Source organism: Eleginops maclovinus, chromosome 20 (assembly GCF_036324505.1).
Source record: "Eleginops maclovinus isolate JMC-PN-2008 ecotype Puerto Natales chromosome 20, JC_Emac_rtc_rv5, whole genome shotgun sequence".
NCBI lineage: Eukaryota > Metazoa > Chordata > Actinopteri > Perciformes > Eleginopidae > Eleginops > Eleginops maclovinus.
In genome coordinates, this window is record NC_086368.1 from 6,689,213 (window position 1) to 6,707,679 (window position 18,467).

The 18,467-nt window shown below is 41.7% G+C and overlaps 1 protein-coding gene across 4 annotated transcripts in view; it reads left to right on the top strand.

Annotated features, from left to right (window-relative positions):
- The window catches only part of pxk (PX domain containing serine/threonine kinase), a 48,725-nt gene that overhangs the window by 19,265 nt on the left and 10,993 nt on the right, over positions 1 to 18,467 (top strand). For 2 of the 4 annotated variants that reach the window (XM_063911467.1, XM_063911465.1), the window contains exons 13-16: positions 412 to 460; positions 1,847 to 1,924; positions 2,879 to 2,965; positions 3,292 to 3,352. In XM_063911467.1, the coding sequence (XP_063767537.1) occupies positions 412 to 460; positions 1,847 to 1,924; positions 2,879 to 2,965; positions 3,292 to 3,352 (275 nt within the window). Of the gene's footprint in view, positions 1 to 411; positions 461 to 1,846; positions 1,925 to 2,878; positions 2,966 to 3,288; positions 3,353 to 18,467 lie in introns of all 4 variants that reach the window. The other 2 variants (XM_063911466.1, XM_063911464.1) reach the window with 1 other exon arrangement.

Consider the following 18,467-nt stretch of genomic DNA (forward strand, 5'->3'; position numbering starts at 1 on the left):
AAGATTAATTAACTACATGTTTACAGATTTGCTAGGCAAACTCATTAAAATATGAAAAAGTTAATTCCACTATAAATGACAGAATTGGAATGTGGAATTTTAAAGCCAAATACATTTTCCTGCGACCTCACACAGATTTAACTGGCTAACCTTTTTCTTCACAATGGCTTCCCATTAACATAAATAATAATTGTAATAATAATACATTACATTTATATCGTGCATTTCTAGACCCCCAAAGACACTTTACAAAAGAAAGCAGTCCAATAGAGGCGTTTCAGGTAGGCGGGAATGTGTGGCAGAGAAACTCCCTCTGGAACCGATATCTGGAATTTGTCTATTGAAATGACAAGGAATCATAACATCCTTTTCTTTTTGTTGCTTTTGAGTCACCGTTTTTATGTTCTGCAGGCTGTTCAGTGAAGTCCAACTCCAACACTCAGAAAAACTCCAGATCAAGGTGAGAGACTCAGTTTGATCTCTCTGAGTGTGTGTCCATGCATACGCTAGGTTTCCTTCAGGATATTGGATTTATTTAATTTCCAAATATACTCATATATTACTAAACATGGCGATCAACTTCATCTTTTTTATAAAACTTTATAAAAGGAAACATGGCCGACTCTCCTTCAGATTTCAAAGTCTGTAGATAAGAAATGTTATATTTGAACAATATATATATTGTAGGGCAATATCTATACAAAACATGTCTGTGAAGGGTTTTGCTCAAAACACCGAACAGATCCCCCATTGTAGCATGCCTCATCCCCCTCTATTTCAGCCCTGTTCCAGAAGTGCTGATTCTGTTCTCTTTAAATTTGAGCTGAGCTGAAGCTGGCCACGCCCCTTTGGAGCGTCATGCAGCTCTCTCTCTGTGAAAGTTTCTACTGGGAGAAGATACTCAGCTAAACGCTGCTGTGATTAAATGCCATATTATGTTCCAAACCACATCACGCATTATTTCTGAAACACTTCTCAGTGTTTACCACTAGATCAGTGACATTGTACACTGGAGGAAACAAGTATTTGATCCCCTGCTAATTTAGTTAGTTTAGCCACTTACAAAGAACTGAACAGTCTGTCATTTTTATTTTAACAGAATATCAAAAAGAATCCAGAAATGTACATTAAAAAGAAGATATAAATTAATATGCGTGTAATTGGGGGAAATAAGTATCTGATCCCCTTGCAAAACATGACTTAAGGGAAGGATGTTATCAGCCAATATTTTACGATACATGGCCACCTCCATCCTCCCCTCGATGCAGTGAATCGCCCTGTCCCATAAGCAGAGAAACCCCCCCAAAGCATTATGTTTCCACCTCCATGCTTGACGCTGGGGATGCTGTTCTTATGACGTCATAACCGAAGCAAATCTGGATCAGCTCGTTTGTACCCCCGTCTTTAGAGATGTGGGTAAGGAGGAAAAGAGAGAGGGTTGTATTGTCTGACACTTTGTGAGTCTCCTTACACACCGGGGACACATGTTTATGTATAAAAGACATCAAAAAGTGCATTTTGCATAATAGGGGACCTTTTTAAGCACGTGTTATCAATAGTTCTATATCCTTAGGAAAGAATGTTTACTGTTTTGTTTTGTTTTCTGATGTATTAATATTTCTTTATGTATGTATTTTAATTTATTTTATTGAATTATTGTCTGATTTGTTGGTTTTTACCTTTTTACTAAAATATGCAAGCCTTGTTTTCTTGCCTTATCTTGTTTTGTTTTTTTTGAATGTGTGTTTGTTGCAAGCAAATAAAATAAAAAATAGAAACTGTTTTTGCTGTGATTAAACAACACAGATGAAGATGTTCTCTGACCCCTCCTCCTCCTCGCCTGCAGGTTCCCAGCAGGCTAAAAGAGGCGCTGAAGACGGCGAAGGAGAGTCTGGAGAGGAGGCTGCAGGAAGAGCAGAGAGTGGTTAGTCCCTAATTTATTTGTGTGTTTTTTTCCCCTCTGTTTTTATACAGCTGTGCGGCTTCACTGGAGATATTTGGGAGTTCATGTCCCTTTTCCAAGGCTCCATCTTCAATTTTTCCCTTCAATCTCTATATTTTAAATCGCTGACCTTTAAGATAAGATGGAAACGATGCTTGAGGGCTCATGTGACGTTAAAAACTGTGGAAAACGTTGCTTTATCATTTCCCACAACCTTTTCATGTTGCAAAAACAAAACTTCTGCTGAACTTCCTGTTATAGGAAGTGGAACATGTAGAAGTACAAAGTGACTTTACGTAAAGTAAAATTACATTCTGATTAAACACATAGGGATCGTTACCCATGCTCCTAAACATAAACTGATATAATTCCTCAGAACTTTTCCAGGTATATACAACGTTTCCTTCAGAATATTGAATTAATTGAGTTCCCAAATTAATGTGTAGACTATATAAACATAGTGACCATCTTTACGTTCCTTTTATGAAACAAAATATGGCCAGTACTTCCTAAAATAATATTTGTCTACAGCAGGGGTGTCCAAACTACGGCCTGGGGGCCAAGGCCTCAGCAAATTCAAAAAGTATGCTTTTTTTATATTGTATTCCTTAAATATATCTAATATCTAAACATATATAATACACAGTAGTATTCATGTGTTAATAAGCACAGTAAATAAATTCCGTTAATTAAAGTTGAAACATTTTTATACCAAATCTTAGTTGATTACATTTATTTATTTTATTTGCCAACACTTATCCCTTACACAATTCAAATACATAGGCTGCCTTTTATGGGGCTAAAATCATTTTCATTCTGCTCTTCAGCGCTGACTCTAGCACTTTTCACTGCAGGTGCAAATATGTTGCTTTCAGAGAGTAAATATGACCATTGCTGGCTGTGTTGAGAATGATGTTGTCATATTTTGGTTTGAAGTGCCATCAACACAGAAGGCTGACCAGAGCGAAGTCTCACCACGGCTCCGAGGAGGAGAAGAAGAGGAGGAAGATTCTGGCGAGGAAGGTAGGCAACGAAATGCCGCACCAACTGCACAACAGAATAACATCTGACCATCTCCACAAACAAATGACTTGGCTTTAAAGCATTTAACTACAACAACAACTAGATAATCTTTAACAGTGACTCTGTGGCCAAGAACCATGGGATATGTTGTTTTATTTTTTCAGAAACCTACAGGAACATGATTCAACTTTTTATAAATGAAGAACAAACATTTTAAGCAAGTTGGAGTTTAGTGGTTTTACTTTGGGGGAATGGAAATGGTGCTTGTGAGTGATGTGTAATGAAAAAGTGAAATCTAGTATAGTTTTTTAATTTTTTTGCAGAAGTCGAGACAGTCGGCTTTTGAAAATGAAGAAGACGTCTCTGTCAGAAACAACAATAACTCGGGTAGGTCACTGCTGTTACTAAACTCAACAAATACTCAATTTAGGTTTAGGTTTTGAAGCTGCTTGGTTGTTCTTTAGTGGACACAAATGTCCGCACAAGGGTCAAACAGTTGAGAAGGGGATAATGTGCAGTGAGGCTTTCATTAATGGAAAAAAAACTCCAACATCAACTGAAAAACGCTGGAACTGCGGCAACTTAAAAGGACGGCAGCATTGATCGAGGTTTTCTTTTTTTTGTCATTAAGATTTTTATTATATTTTAGAACAAACATACAATAATTAAAACAAAAGGCATCCAAATTAAAAGGCAGCAGAAAACACCCCCCCGGCACCCCAATACTCACATACACATGTCTACATACACATGCGCACACACACATATTCAGAAACGTATAGCATGTAAATACAAAATTACAACATAGCATACCCATGTATATATACGCATGCAGATAAACTTCCTGTCCCCTATCACCCTACATCCACCTTAAGACGTTACACCTTTAATACAGGCCAAGAAGATGTGCCATAGTCCGTTAGTTTTGATTTGTGCATTCCTTACCCTGGCGATCATAATCTCAAAGGCAGCCGTCTCTGTCATGAGTTTAAGCCATTCTGTAAACTCTGGCATATGTGGATCTTCCAGTTGCGCAGAATAAGCCTGGCAGCTACAATAAAACCTGTTAAAGTCAGTCCAAATTCTGCTTTAGTAAGGCCTGGTGGCACAAGAGATGTATCCCCTAACAAACAGAGCTGTGGTGACTCTAGTAGAGGCTTTTTGAGCCACCCTTCAAGGTTTTTCAGTACCACCTTCCAAAAAGGTAGTACCATTGGGCAATCCCATAGAGCATGAAGAAAGGTGCCCACTTCTTTGTTATATTTCCAACATTTATTGTCCTGAGTCAAGCCCATTCTAAACAATTTCAGGGTTGTAAAATAATATCTATGCACAATTTCATAATGGATAATCTTGCTTCTCGCATCCCTTGTAGCCCAACCTACATTCGAGACTATATCCTGCCATAGTGCTTCCCCTATCTCACTACCAAGATCTTTTTGAATATTTGACATTTTCCTATAAAATAGTGAGGCATAGTGTAGAGTATTGGGAGAGTTTAGAAACTCTTTAATCTTATTCTCTTCTTCCTCTTCCCTTGTCAGTCCAAATACTGAGCCAACGCTGCTCATCAGTTGTAAATATTTCCAGAAATCTCCTTTATCAGTCAAGTTAAACCACTTGTTAAGGTCCGCAAACGACATAAACAAGCAGTTTCTGTAGAGATCATTGACAACGTGTATCCCTTTTGCCACCCATGTATTCCATAAAAAAGCCTGTTTCCCTATACGGATTGAGGGGATTGTTCCATATGGATGAGTAATTTTGTTTGTATAGTGAGATACCCAAAATCTTGTGTGCCCTTGCCCATGCCCACTGGGAATGTTCCAAGATCAAATTCCCTTCCCCTGCCTGTTTTGCTTTTTTCTGCGATAACAGTTCAACAACCTTAACCGGAGCTGCAAGAGCCCCCTCCATCATCACCCAACCAGGGTTAAACTCATAATTTGTCCAGTGTCTTGCTATTGTATTAATTTCAAATGCTATGTTATATAATTCCTTATTAGGGAGGCCCAGTCCACCACTATCTCTTGGGGCAAAGAGTTTTTTCAGACCAATTCTGGGCTTCTTTCCATTCCATAAAAATTCCCCATTCAGTTGATTAAACTGTTTGAAAATTCCATCAGAGATGGTTATCGGTGTCATCATAGAAATATAGTTAAATTGTGGGGCCACCACCATCTTGATAATATAAATGTTTCCCCATAGAGTGAGATTAATCAATTTCCATTTGTCCAAATTTGCCTTAAGTTTTTTCATTAGAGGAGTCATATTATCCTCCTAGGGCAGGGGTGGGCAAACTTTTTGACTCGCGGGCCACAATGAGTTCTAAAATTTGACAGAGGGGCCGGGCCAGGAGCATTTGGATGGAGTGTTTGGGTCGGATATACTTACATATGTAGTGTGTGCAAACCTTATAGCACAGTAAGAACACTATAACCCAATTTATTAACTATCTTTCAAATGAGCAAAATAGCCCTTATCAGTTAATAAGTTTGTCTCAAGGAATATGCAAGATATGGCGTTTACACACTATTTTGCACGATACTGGGAGGAGGAAATGTAAATAGATTAAAATAGCATACACACTGTGATTTATCAAGATTGCGTCTGTTTTTAATAAGTTTCAATCGAAGGTGTAAAGTTAAAGAAATCAACATTTATTGATAAAATTGAATCACTTTCAACATTCAAAACATATTATTACACAACGAAATATTCAAGCTCAACAATATCTACTTGTGTTAAACCCCGCAAAATCATGGATGGATTGTCTTGACTGCGCGCTCTACTAACTCGCCACGGACGCCCTCACCTTCATACGCAAATAGTACACGTATATCGTTCACAAGCACACGGACACAGGCTGTATTAAATATCCTACCTGCAGCTGAAAATTCAAATTAAGAGCGATGTGTGGCGTGTTAATTCAGCTACTGTACCGCTGCTGTGCGTAAATGCGCATTGCTCTTAATTAAAAGACGCACTTCCAAACTTTCCATATGCATTTTTTTATAACACAGCAGAAAAACTCACCAATTTCAGTGGGAACAGTGTTGTTGGTCTCCCTTTTTTGCCAGTGCATCAAAGTCTGGAGTTAGTTTTGTTGTGGCAATCCTCAGGACAGATCTGAGGTGTTGGTCAGTTAACTTGGATCTGTGATGGGCTTTGTTGATGTTCATGACGCTAAACGTCTGCTCACACACGTAGGTCGAGCCAAACAACACCAGCATCTTCTGTGCAGTACTCCGGAGGCCTGGAAACGTGGTCTTGTTAAGTGAAGCGTAAAAGTCATTCAGTTTAAGAGACTTGAACTTCTCCTTTAAGACGGAGTCAGACTGAAGATCGATCAGTTCCAATTGCAGCTCCTGCGGTGCTGCTTCGGGGTCTTGTGACAGGGGACAGGACACCAGTTGAAGTGACTTGTCAATTTTTTCAAAATCACAGAACCGACGGCAAAATTCTCTGTGCAGGTCGTCCAGTGATTTGCAGTATTTCTTCGCATTTCGGGCTGCCTCTTTCTGCACGGCGAGTGTGGGAAAATGTGTGAAAGATTTGTTTGACATTTGCCTGGAGAATAAAACCAGCTTGGATTTGAAGGCTCTCACATTTGTGTGCATGTCGTGCACAAACTGATCTTTCCCCTGTAGCTTCACGTTCAGTTCATTCATGTGTGAAAATATGTCCACAGCAAACGCAAAGTCACAAAGCCAGTTTGTGTCGCTCAGTTCGGGGAATTCGTCGAATTTCCCCATTAACTCCAAAAATGAGCGAATCTCCTCTGAGCTCCCAGACTCGTTGAAGCACTTTCCCCAAACTTAACCAGCGGACGCGAGAGTGGTAAAGTAGGTCCTGGTGATCCGCATCAGTTTCTTCCAGGAACGTAATGAACTGGCGATGATTAAGTCCCCTTGCTCGTATCAAGTTAACAAGTTTTACAACTGGACCCACGACGTGATTTAAACTGCAATACAGATTTACACAAAGACTCCTGATGAATGATGCAGTGAAGAAAAATAACATCCTGGTCAGGGTTTTCTTCTTTCACTTTATCCTGGATTCTTTTCAGCAGCCCAACGTTTTTTCCAGTTAAATTTGGCGATCCATCCGTGGTGACATTGGCAAGTTTACTCCAAGGTAGCTTCATTCTCTCGATGACAGCAGACACCTGTTCATATAAGTCCTCTCCTTGCGTTTTCCCTTTCACTGATTCCATGCTCAAAAGCTCCTCCGTTATCTCAAAACTGTCGTTAATCCCTCGGATAAAAATTAGGAGCTGAGCAGTGTCTTTTATGTCGTTACTTTCATCCATCGCTAGTGAATATAACTTAAAAGACTCCGCCTTTTTGTTTAACTCACTGACTATATCTTCGTCAATCAGTTCCACGCGGCGAGTCACTGTCCTGCGTGATAAACTGATTTTTTCAAACTTGGCTTTGCTCTCCGGACACAAGAGACCTGCTGTCTCTACCATGCATTCTTTCAAAAAACTCGCCTTCGGAGAAAGACTTGCTAGCCTTTGCTAATTTGAATGCCAGCAAATAACTTGCCTTGGCACTTGACTCTTGAATCGCAGTTTGTTGGTGAAAAAAGTTCTGTTGACTCAGTAAATTAGCTGCCAACCTCTGAGCAGTAGCCACCCGTTCTTGTGTTGATTGCTTGCTAGCATAGTTTGCATGCTTCGTGGCAAAGTGACGGCTGATATTGTACTCTTTGAAAACCGCAACAGTTTCTTGGCATATCAGACATACAGCCATTGATCGAACTTCAGTGAAAAAGTATTTTGTTGTCCACTTCTTATTAAACACTCGGCATTCGCTGTCCACTTTCCGTTTCTTTGGTCCACTCATTTTCACAGAAGGGCTCAAGTGAAAATAAAGAGTGCCGTATCTACCGCACTATAAAGCGGTTTAAAATCCGGTGCGCCTTATGGTGCGGAAATACGGTAATATTCGCCACTCCAATAACGGTTAATGTCATAGACTGTATATATAGATGGACAGAGTGGCTCCATTCAGCTGTGTTCTATAGAATTGAAGCAACCGAGGCGACGCCATCTTTGAAAATTTGGAGCCAGTTCGAAGTACGATTGCGCAGTAGAATCTGAAGCATGCGCAGTGAAGAGGAGGTCGCGATCAGACCCGCCCACTCATCGAGTGAAACACGCCCCTTATCGAGTGAAACACGCCCCCTTCTCCGTCCGTTCCCCACCACACACACAGGCCGAGTCCGACTCTCTGGGGCTAAACTGGCTGAAACTATACAACATCGTCTTCAACATACAAATCTATCTGTTTTTCGTTGGTATATGACCATAATCCTTTCAAGGATGTCCGAAAATCTATAGATTACTGTCAAATTAAGTTAACTTTCTAACGTTAGCGGCTAAGCTATCGCTACCGTCATTTTAATGAGTTCGCTAGCTAATATTAAGTTAATATTCACTTACCGAAAAAACTGCACAGAGCTCCCCTGAGATGGCCTGTTAGTACAATCAACAGCACAACACGACATGACTGTCAATATATAAATGTAAAGTAATAACAGCAAATAAAACAAATATGAGTTGCCTGACAAAAGAACACCACTACAGCCGAGCCTACAGCTACTCTGAATGAAATGAAATGTTGAAGGAGGTTGCAAGCGGCTGCACTGTCAATCAAAGTGTAATCACGCCCCTTTTATATTTATTAAAATAACATTAAAGAAAATAATTTCTCGGGAAAAAGAAAAATGGTGTGATGTGAAGCACCTTGAAAGCTATTTTTTCGAATAAAAAGTTGTGGATGCAAAATTTGTTTTAGGTGAGAAAAGTGACATAGAAAGTTGGTTACTTGCCCATTGAAAATACATGGGAATGGGCGGAGCTACGCATTGTACTGCAGCCAGCCACCAGGGGGCTCTGGACTAGCGCTTGCTTCACTTTTAACGGACAAACCTCTGTCCATCAATATATACAGTCTATGGTTAATGTGGTTAGAGTGCGCCATCTATTGAGGAAACGTGGGCATTGCAGGGAAAGTGGAAAATGAAGGAGTTTTTACTATAATCTGGACAAGTTCGGCGGGCCGGATTAAAAAGCCTAAAGTAGTTTGCCCATGTCTGTCCTAGGGCCTGCGTGGACATCACATTTTTGGTCATATGAACACAGTCGTTAATTCTGCTGAACTGGGGCCTTATGGCCACGTGTGTGGTCACTTACACTGCCATCTGGTGGTGTCAGAAGAGTACAACACACTACGGTAAAAATTCTAAATGGCGTCGAACACAAGGGGTAATTCAAGTGGCAGCTCCAAACACAAACATCGACAAGTTAAGAAATCCTACAATATTTGATGGCTTTCTGAGGGGATCAATAACAGTGTTAATTGATGATGATGTGCCAGAAGACCTGGGGAAGAGGGACAAATTCTGGAAGGTGAGGCCTTTTCTGGATCAGATTCTGCAAGGCTGCAAGTCTCAGAATCGACCTGAATGTGCATCTATTGATGAGCAGATGATTCCTTTCACAGGAGCTTGTCCATGCAGACAATATCTGCCAATTTGTGCTACAGCAGCTGGCATTGTGCTGGACTTTGATCTGTATCAAGGTACAGGTGCACTGCTTGAGCAGGTTGAAGAACCAGAGGGCCTGGGGTTGGGAGGCTTAGTCTTGGCTCGTCAGTGTATTGTGATTGGTTCTTCACTAGCATCCGAGGTGTGGAACAAATGATGAAGAAGGAGATGTACATTACTGATACAATAATGAAGAACCGACTCGCTGGTGCGAAGGAGAAGCTACCCTCTGACAATACCATGAAAAACGCAGGAAGAGGTACCTCATCAGAACTTTCCACTGAAGACGGAAAGTTGTGTGTAGTGAAGTGGTACGACAACAAACCAGTATTGATGATGTCTATCGTTCATGGCACGCAGCCTGAAGACCCCTGCCAGCGCTGTGACAAGAAATTGAAACAATACGTGACTGTCTCGCGACCAAGCATTGTCCGTGAGTACAACCTCAGGATGAGGGGAGTTGATTTGAGCGATAGAATGAGTAGTTACTATCGCATGAGCGCCCGTACCAAGAAGTGGACAATGCGGATGCTAATGCACTTCACGGATCTGGCTTTAGCCAACAGCTGGCTTCTCTACCGCAAAGACCTCGCAATATGTGCTGCACCAAAGAAGAGCATCATGCAGTTCCTTGAGTTCCGTACCGAAATGGCTACGACCCTCTTGGCCCAGCATCACGGTCAAGGAAGCAATGCCTCTGAACAGTCAGAGGAAGAAGACAACTCAAATCAAGGGAAGAAACATCCTGTGACAGCAGTGCAGCAGAGCAGTGTCTCAGTCCGCAGAAGGGCTAAAGCCCATCTCCCAGAGATGATCAGCCTGAAGAACGCAGCTCGCTGCAGGGTAGCAGGCTGCACTGGAAGAACCCGAATGCGTTGTGTGACCTGCAAAGTGTTCTTGTGCTTGCAAGGCGATCGCAACTGTTACACAGCCTTTCACACATACAGTGGGGAGAACAAGTATTTGATACACTGCCAATTTTTCCAGTTTTCCCACTTACAAAGCATGTAGAAGTCTGTTTATCATAGGTACTCTTCAACTGTGAGAGACGGAATCTAAAACAAAAATCCAGAAAATCACATTGTATGATTTTTAAATAATTAATTTGCATTTTATTGCATGACATAAGTATTTGATCACCTACCAACCAGTAAGAATTCCGGCTCTCACAGACCTGTTAGTGTTTCTTTAAGAAGCCTGTTTGAACTCGTTACCTGTATAAAAGAGATCTCTCCACACACTCAATCAAACAGACTCCAACCTCTCCACAATGGCCAAGACCAGAGAGCTGTGTAAGGACATGAGGGATAAAATTGTAGACCTGCACAAGGCTGGGATGGGCTACAGGACAATAGGCAAGCAGCTTGGTGAGAAGGCAACAACTGTTGGCACAATTATTAGAAAATGGAAGAAGTTCAAGATGACGGTCAATCTTCCTCAGTCTGGGGCTCCATGCAAGATCTGACCTCGTGGGGCATCAATGATCATGAGGAAGGTGAGGGATCAGCCCAGAACTACACGGCAGGACCTGGTCAATGGCCTGAAGAGAGCTGGGACCACAGTCTCAAAGAAAACCATTAGTAACACACTACGCCGTCATGGATTAAAATCCTGCAGCGCACGCAAGGTCGCCCCTGCTCAAGCCAGCGCATGTCCTGGCCCATCTGAAGTTTGGCAATGACCATCTGGATGATCCAGAGGAGGAATGGGAGAAGGTCATGTGATCTGATGAGACAAAAATAGAGCTTTTTGGTCTAAACCCCACTCGCCGTGTTTGGAGTAAGAAGAAGGATGAGTACAACCCAAAGAACACCATCCCAACCGTGAAGCATGGAGGTGGAAACATCATTCTTTGGGGATGCTTTTCTGCAAAGGGGACAGGACGACTGCACCGTATTGAGGGGAGGATAGATGGGGCCATGTATCGCGAGATCTTGGCCAACAACCTCCCTCCCTCAGTAAGAGCATTGAAGATGGGTCGTGGCTTGGTCTCCCAGCATGACAACGACCCAAAACACACAGCCAGGGCCACTAAGGAGTGGCTCCGTAAGAAACATCTCAAGGTCCTGGAGTGGCCTAGCCAGTCTCCAGACCTGAACCCAATAGAAAATCTTTGGAGGGAGCTGAAAGTCCGTATTGCCCAGTGACAGCCCCGAAACCTGAAGGATCTGGAGAAGATCTACAGGAAACATCTGATCTCTGTAATTGCACCAAAGTTTTCTGTACCAAATATTAGGTTCTGTTTTTCTGATGTATCAAATACTTATGTCATGCACTAAAATGCAAATTAATTACTTACAGACTTCTACATGCTTTGTAAGTGGGAAAACCTGCAAAATCGACAGTGTAGCACATGCGTGTTCTCCCCACTGTAGGTGTATACATGTTGCTAAAGAAAAGGGCTATTCCTATTTTTTTTTTACATGTCCAATGCAAAATGTCACATAATTCATACTGTAACTGTCCAAAAGGGGCAGAAAGGTTTTTCTGTTCATTTTGTTTTTTCACAATGATGTTCAAAAGACATACAATAGTAGCCTATGTGTTATTATTAGATGCAACAGTGACAATGCAAAATGCTTTGAATGTTTTATATTTTGTTACAGGCATATAATGTCTTCCTGCAACTGTTTGTAGCATTTTACATGAGCCGTACTGTAGTTGTGGCAAAAATGCAGTGTTTTCATGTTGTTTTTACTCTCAGATGTTCAAAACATGTTACAAAACATGCAAAATTATTTGTGTATGACTTATTAATACATGCAAAAGCAGCCAGGAAAAAACTGCTATGTATAAGGTGGAAATAAAGAATTGTTCACTCTATTACACAAAGGTGACTTTATTGTGTATTATGGAAATTCAGAACGAGTGTCCACATATGTGGACATCATTTTACTCTAAAAGTACATCATGTCAAAAGATGATACTTAGTTTTTATACTTATTGGGTTCCAATAAGCCCAAATAGCAAAGAGAAATAAAAAAATGCATATAAAAAACTGCTCGGGTCTTATGAGGTTTAATAGAGACTGTATCTTCTAGTCCTGAACAAAACTTGATGCCGAGATACTTCATTCCAACTGGGATCCACTTAAAATTGAATGTTGAGACTGTTGATTGGTTGCATCCTGTTGATATGGGCATACAGATTTCAGATTTTTGCCAATTTATCTTGTACCCTGATATCTTCGAAAAGGACTCAATTGTAGATAGAACACTAGGGATTGACAAAGCAGGATCTTTGATAAGTAATAAAATGTCGTTTGCATAAAGGAACATGTTGTGTTCCCCTTCCCCCTGTAAAACTCCTTTTTATACCAATTTCTTCCCGGATTGATGTGGCCAGGGGGTTCCAGAAAAGTAAATAGCAGAGGACTGAGAGGATCCCCTTGTTTGGTCCCACGTGTAATTTTAAAGAATTTTGATATCACCCCATTTGTCGTTACTGCTGCCCTGGGGTCTGAATAAATTACAGTTATCCATTTCGTAAAACCTTCTCCACATCCAAATGTTCGACAAGCATGCCGCAAAAAGCCCCACTCCACCCTATCAAATGCCTTTTGGGCATCCAAGGAGAAGGCAGCTATTGGCGTACTTTCCTCACGATTACGCTGCAGAAGATGTAATAATCGTCTGACGTTATCTGTGGATGATCTTCCCTTAATGAATCCTACCTGGTCTGGGTGTATTAAGTGCGGCAATATGGTTTCCAACCTCATAGCGAGAAAACTTCGTCAAAATTTTGCAATCCATATTAATCAAACTAACCGGTCTATAGCTTCCTGGTTCAGTGGGGTCTTTGTCCTTTTTAATAATTAAAGAAATCAGAGCTTCATTTAATGTTTCCGGGATTTGCCCCAGTGAGAAAATGTCTTCATACACAGTCGTCAATATTGGAGCCAGTCTGTCAACATACTTCTTATAATATTCGGAGGGGAAGCCATCTAGACCAGGCGATTTCCCAGCCTTCATTAATGAAATAGCACTTTTGACCTCTCCTGCTGTTATTGGACCGTCGAGAAACTCTTTCTGATCCAGTGACATTTCAGGCAGGTTAATATTTGAAAAAAATGCATCATAATCACCCACCTTTTGGTTAACCTCTGATCTATAAAGTTGGTTATAAAAATCTGCAAACACCGTGTTAATGTCCCTCATATTTGTAACTAATTCCCCTTTCTCATCTTTAACAGCTGGTATAACATAGCTAGCCTCCTTTTGCCGTAGTTTTACCACTACTTTTCCTGATTTTCCCCCACACTCATAGAAATTACTTTTAAGTTTGAATAGGGCATATTCAGCTTTCTTGTTGTATATTTCATTTATTTGAAATTTGTTTTATCACAAATCTGTCTCAAAAGTAAGTCAGTGTGCTTTCCAGACAATGTTTTTTCTAACCCATTAAGTTGAGACGCCAAATCTTTCACCCTTTGTGTTTGCTCTCTTTTTTTCCTACTGGAATAGGCTATCATTTCCCCCCAGATATATGCCTTAGAGGCCTCCCAGACCGTCGCTACGTTATCTGTTGACCTGATTTTCACTAGAAAGAAACTCTCAAGATCCTCTGCCGTTAAAATATTAAATTCCAGGTCCTGAAGCAAAGAAACATTCATCCTCCATATCAGTAGCGTAACAAGCCAACGACGGGCCCGTAAGCAGGGTGATCAAAGCGGGCCCCCTATAGGCTACAACGTGTAATGGCTCAATGTCCACCAATAGCCTAACGTAGGCCATTAGGTCATTTGGCCTACAGCATAGTAGAAATGAGAGGACTCGCAAAAGTAACCACACCACAACAAATAGAAAACTGGTGACGGCGCAGCATAAATAAAAAAACACTGCTGATGGCGCACCAAAAGGAACAAACTCCAAACTGCACACCAAAAACACAATAAAACCCAAAAGCAATACCCGATCATTTAAATGCATAAAAAGGTGCTGACTTACATCATAGCTGCATTTTCTAGGCTTTCCTCTGCGTAATGTTTTTAATTAAATCCTTCATGTCCAGGTGACGCGCACGGGCATTCTCAATTGAAAGTATGGCAAGTCCAGAGAGACGAGACTGTCCCAATGAGCTCCTCAGGTAGCTTTTTATGAGTTTTAATTTGGAAAACGAGCACTCTGCATATTTCACCGCTATTGTCAGGAAAAGCATGAGAACAGTGCACACTTCCCCAAAACTCACAGTGATGCAGCTATTCTCAATGATGAGCATCTTTGTCAGCTCTTGTCTTCATTTGTGAAATGCAGCCTTTCAAACATGCACAGGATGACAACAATTGCATTGGAAAATCAGCAGTTATGTCATCTTCACCAGCCAGTTTGCTTGCTGAAACAGTTCCACGTCTGTTGTTGTGGAAAGTGTCTCAGGCTGTATGACTTTGAAATTGTCCACCGTTGATCATAAACCACTGAATCTCTGGGTCAACTCAGAGATGACAATATCAAGACAGGCATTAAACACATGCACACGAAAGTAAGACTCAGCATCTACTAAACGTTCATCTTGACACAGTTCATCAAAATGTGCTTTCACTTTCCTTGTCCGAGTATTCTCAAATGCCTTGTTAACTTCCAGGGACACCATGGATTAGAAGTGTGTGAGACTCTGATGGGTTCACCCAAATGGCAACAGTATTGCATGATGGCTTTATAGGAATTCATCGAAAAGCATCTCGGCTCGACAATCGTATGAGCGGGCCTGGTGGGGAAAACGAAATAGTTTTTGTGGGTGAAGCTGCAACGGAGCGACGGGCCCGGGCCCCTAATTGGCCGGGGCCCGTAAGTAAATGGATTACCTGTTTACCGATAGTTACGCCACTGCTCTATCTGTTTTTCTTAACCCCATCTTGTTCAATTACTAAACATAGTTGCACTGCAGCATGATCAGTCAATGCTTTAGGTCCTATCGCGCAGTGTGAAACGCTCTCCACCAAATCTTTGCTGATCAGAAAATAATCGATCCTTGAGTCAGATTTATGGTTGTGAGAATAGAATGTATACTCTCTCTCTCTTGGGTTGGCAAGTCTCCATACATCTGTTAGTCCGAGGTCCTTCCCCAATAGTTCGATTGGTATTCTGTCTTTTGGTACGTTATTAGAAAAGCTAGTTTTATCCAGAACCCTGTCTAACACTTGATTGAAATCACCAGCAATAATATTATGCCCATCAGCTATGCTCCCCATTACTTTATTTATTTTATGAAAGAAACCTGGATCTTCCACATTTGGAGCATAAATGTTAGACAAGTTCACTTTTATTCCGTTAATTTTAGCTTCCAAACAAACCATTCTTCCTTTCTCGTCCTTTTGCTCTTTTATAACAACAACATTCAGCTTCTTATGCAATAAGATTGCTACTCCACGTTTTTTACTATAATATGAACTATGGTAGGCTATATATGACCGACCCAGTCTCTCTTCAATTTAGCAGCCCCTGAATCGATCAGGTGAGTCTCTTGTACAAAGGCTGTATGGGCTTGTTGTGATTTGAGATATGTTAAACATATCTTTCTCTTTATGGGATTTTGTAGCCCGTTTACATTCCAGGACACTATTCTTAAACAACTAGCCATAGATTACTTTTGTATGTCTCAGATTGAGATGAAAACTCCCACATAATAATCCCCATATAGAACCCCTCCATACCGACCCATTACCCTGCTCTCGTTCATGAGAGACCCATCGCAAACCTGGTCCCTGATCAACATCTGGACCCCTCCCCACCACCCAATGCAAAGTTAACTAGTGGTAGCTATTTTCGTTACAGTAAATGTGCTGGCCAGCTCAATCTATTGACAGTATATCAAAGGTGACAACTCAGTAATATAAGTGACGGTACCCCAAAACCTATATAAATAAAAGCAAAAAACAAACAAAACAATAGGTACTCATTCCTTGTTATCCCGACATTATGTAGGTCTAAATTAGTCTTCAGTGGTAAAGAGTGAGACCACATCGCCCCATCCCTAATAAAACATAATGCCGACAACCTGTTCAACAGGTGGTGTAAATAGTCCCATAACGTTACTCACTGTGTTCTGGACATTCAAGAGAGGACTTGATCAAAGTTCAGAAAAAAAGGTGTCCTGTTTACTGAATGTCAACCTTACTGTGAAGAACACGCTGCCGATCTCCATGCATCTGTATAAAATCTGAACGTCGTTTACTGGCCAGTGTGCCCGTCTTCCGAGATAAAGTTCAAGTAGAATGCTGTGAACTCGGCTCCTCTGTCTCCTTGTTAAGAAAGTCCATTGCCTCTCCGTGATCCATGAACTTCATTCTTTTCCCTTTCCATGTTAAACGCATCTCAGCCGGATACACGAAGGTAAAACGTACATCAAGATTGTGCAGCCGGCTTCTTACATCAGTAAACTTCCTCCTCTTCTCCGCCGTCTCTTTAGTCATGTCGGGAAAGAATGGCTTGCAGCCTCCCCAGATTATATCTTCCTTGTTTCTATACTTCTCCCTTGCGGCGGCTAACACGCGCTCCAGAAAAAGTAGAAACATCATGATAATTGGCCTGGGTGGCCGGCCTTCTGCAGGCATTGGTATCGGGGCTCGGTGCACCCGCTGAAGCTGTGTTCCGTGTAGTTCAACCCCCAAGCCTTCGGAGATGATCTTCCTCGCACACTCTGTTGGTTTACCATTTTCGAGCTTCTCCCTCAAGCCGACGAGCCGCAAGTTCTCTCGCCTGGCTGTTAGCAGCATCTTCAATGGCCTTATGCAGTTCCTCACACTTCTTTGCAGTTTTATCCGCTGTGTTGCGAAGCTGGACGTTTTCATCTTCTAGCTGAGAGATACGGGATTCTGCTTCATCTAGCCCAGTGGTTTTCAATAGGTGAGGCGTGCCTCCCCTGGGGGGCGCCAAAGAGCCACAGGGGAGGCGCGTCGAGCGAAGAAAAAATAACGTACACATCTGTATGCAGCTCTATTGAGATCGGTAATTGTTTGTGTATTAGCTGTAAAATGCATCGTTTCCTTGTCTCAAGTCAACAGAAGTCAGCAGTAAGGGAGGAGACAGGACCCAGCAAAAAACGTAGGAAATATGATCCTGAATATAAAGTTAGGTTTCATCTGGCCGGGGTCCGAGGCTGCACCTCTGCCGCAGTGTGTGGTCTGCAAGGAGGTGCTAGCAAATGAAAGCATGACACCATGCAAACTTCGGCGTCACATTGAAGCTAAGCACACACATTTAGTGAACAAGCCAGTTGAGTTTTTTGAGAGGAAGCGTGTTGATTTTCAGTCACAAAAAAGCATAATACAGTCGTTTGGCACTATTTACATGAAGGCGACAGAAGCATCTTATCGTGTCGCGCTACGTATAGCGAAGGCAGGCAAACCCATAACATCGGCGAAACATTGCTACTCCCTGCAGCTAGAGATATGTGTTCAGTGATACTGGGAGAAGCAGCTGCTGCTAAACTTGACGTGATCCCTATCTCTGACAGTACCATCCAGCGACGAATATCAGACATGGCTTGTGATGTCAAAGAGCAGGTCCTGGACGGTGTTCGTGAAAGCCCCTTTGACGCTATTCAACTAGATGAGTCCACTGACTTCGCACACTGTGCTCAATTGATGGTGTATGTTCGGTTTATCAAAGAGCTCAGGGTGCAGGAAGATTTTTTGTATTGTGTTCCTCTACCCGCCCGCACAACAGCTAATCCCCTTCACCTCCACCTACTTGTGTGAGTGTGGGTTTTCCGCACTGACCCTGATTAAAAACAAATACAGATCAAGGCTGCAGGTGGAGGACGACTTGCGTTTATTTCTCTCGGCAGTGCAGCCCTGCATCGAACACCTCTGCGCATCAAAAGCGCGGCCTCATTGTTCCACTGATATGGACGATTAAATTGAAACTCAAAGTTGTGTTGTCTTGAATGCATACATTGGTTGGGCAATAGGGTTGATTTCGCTCTTGTAGCGCAAATGACGTGAATGGCG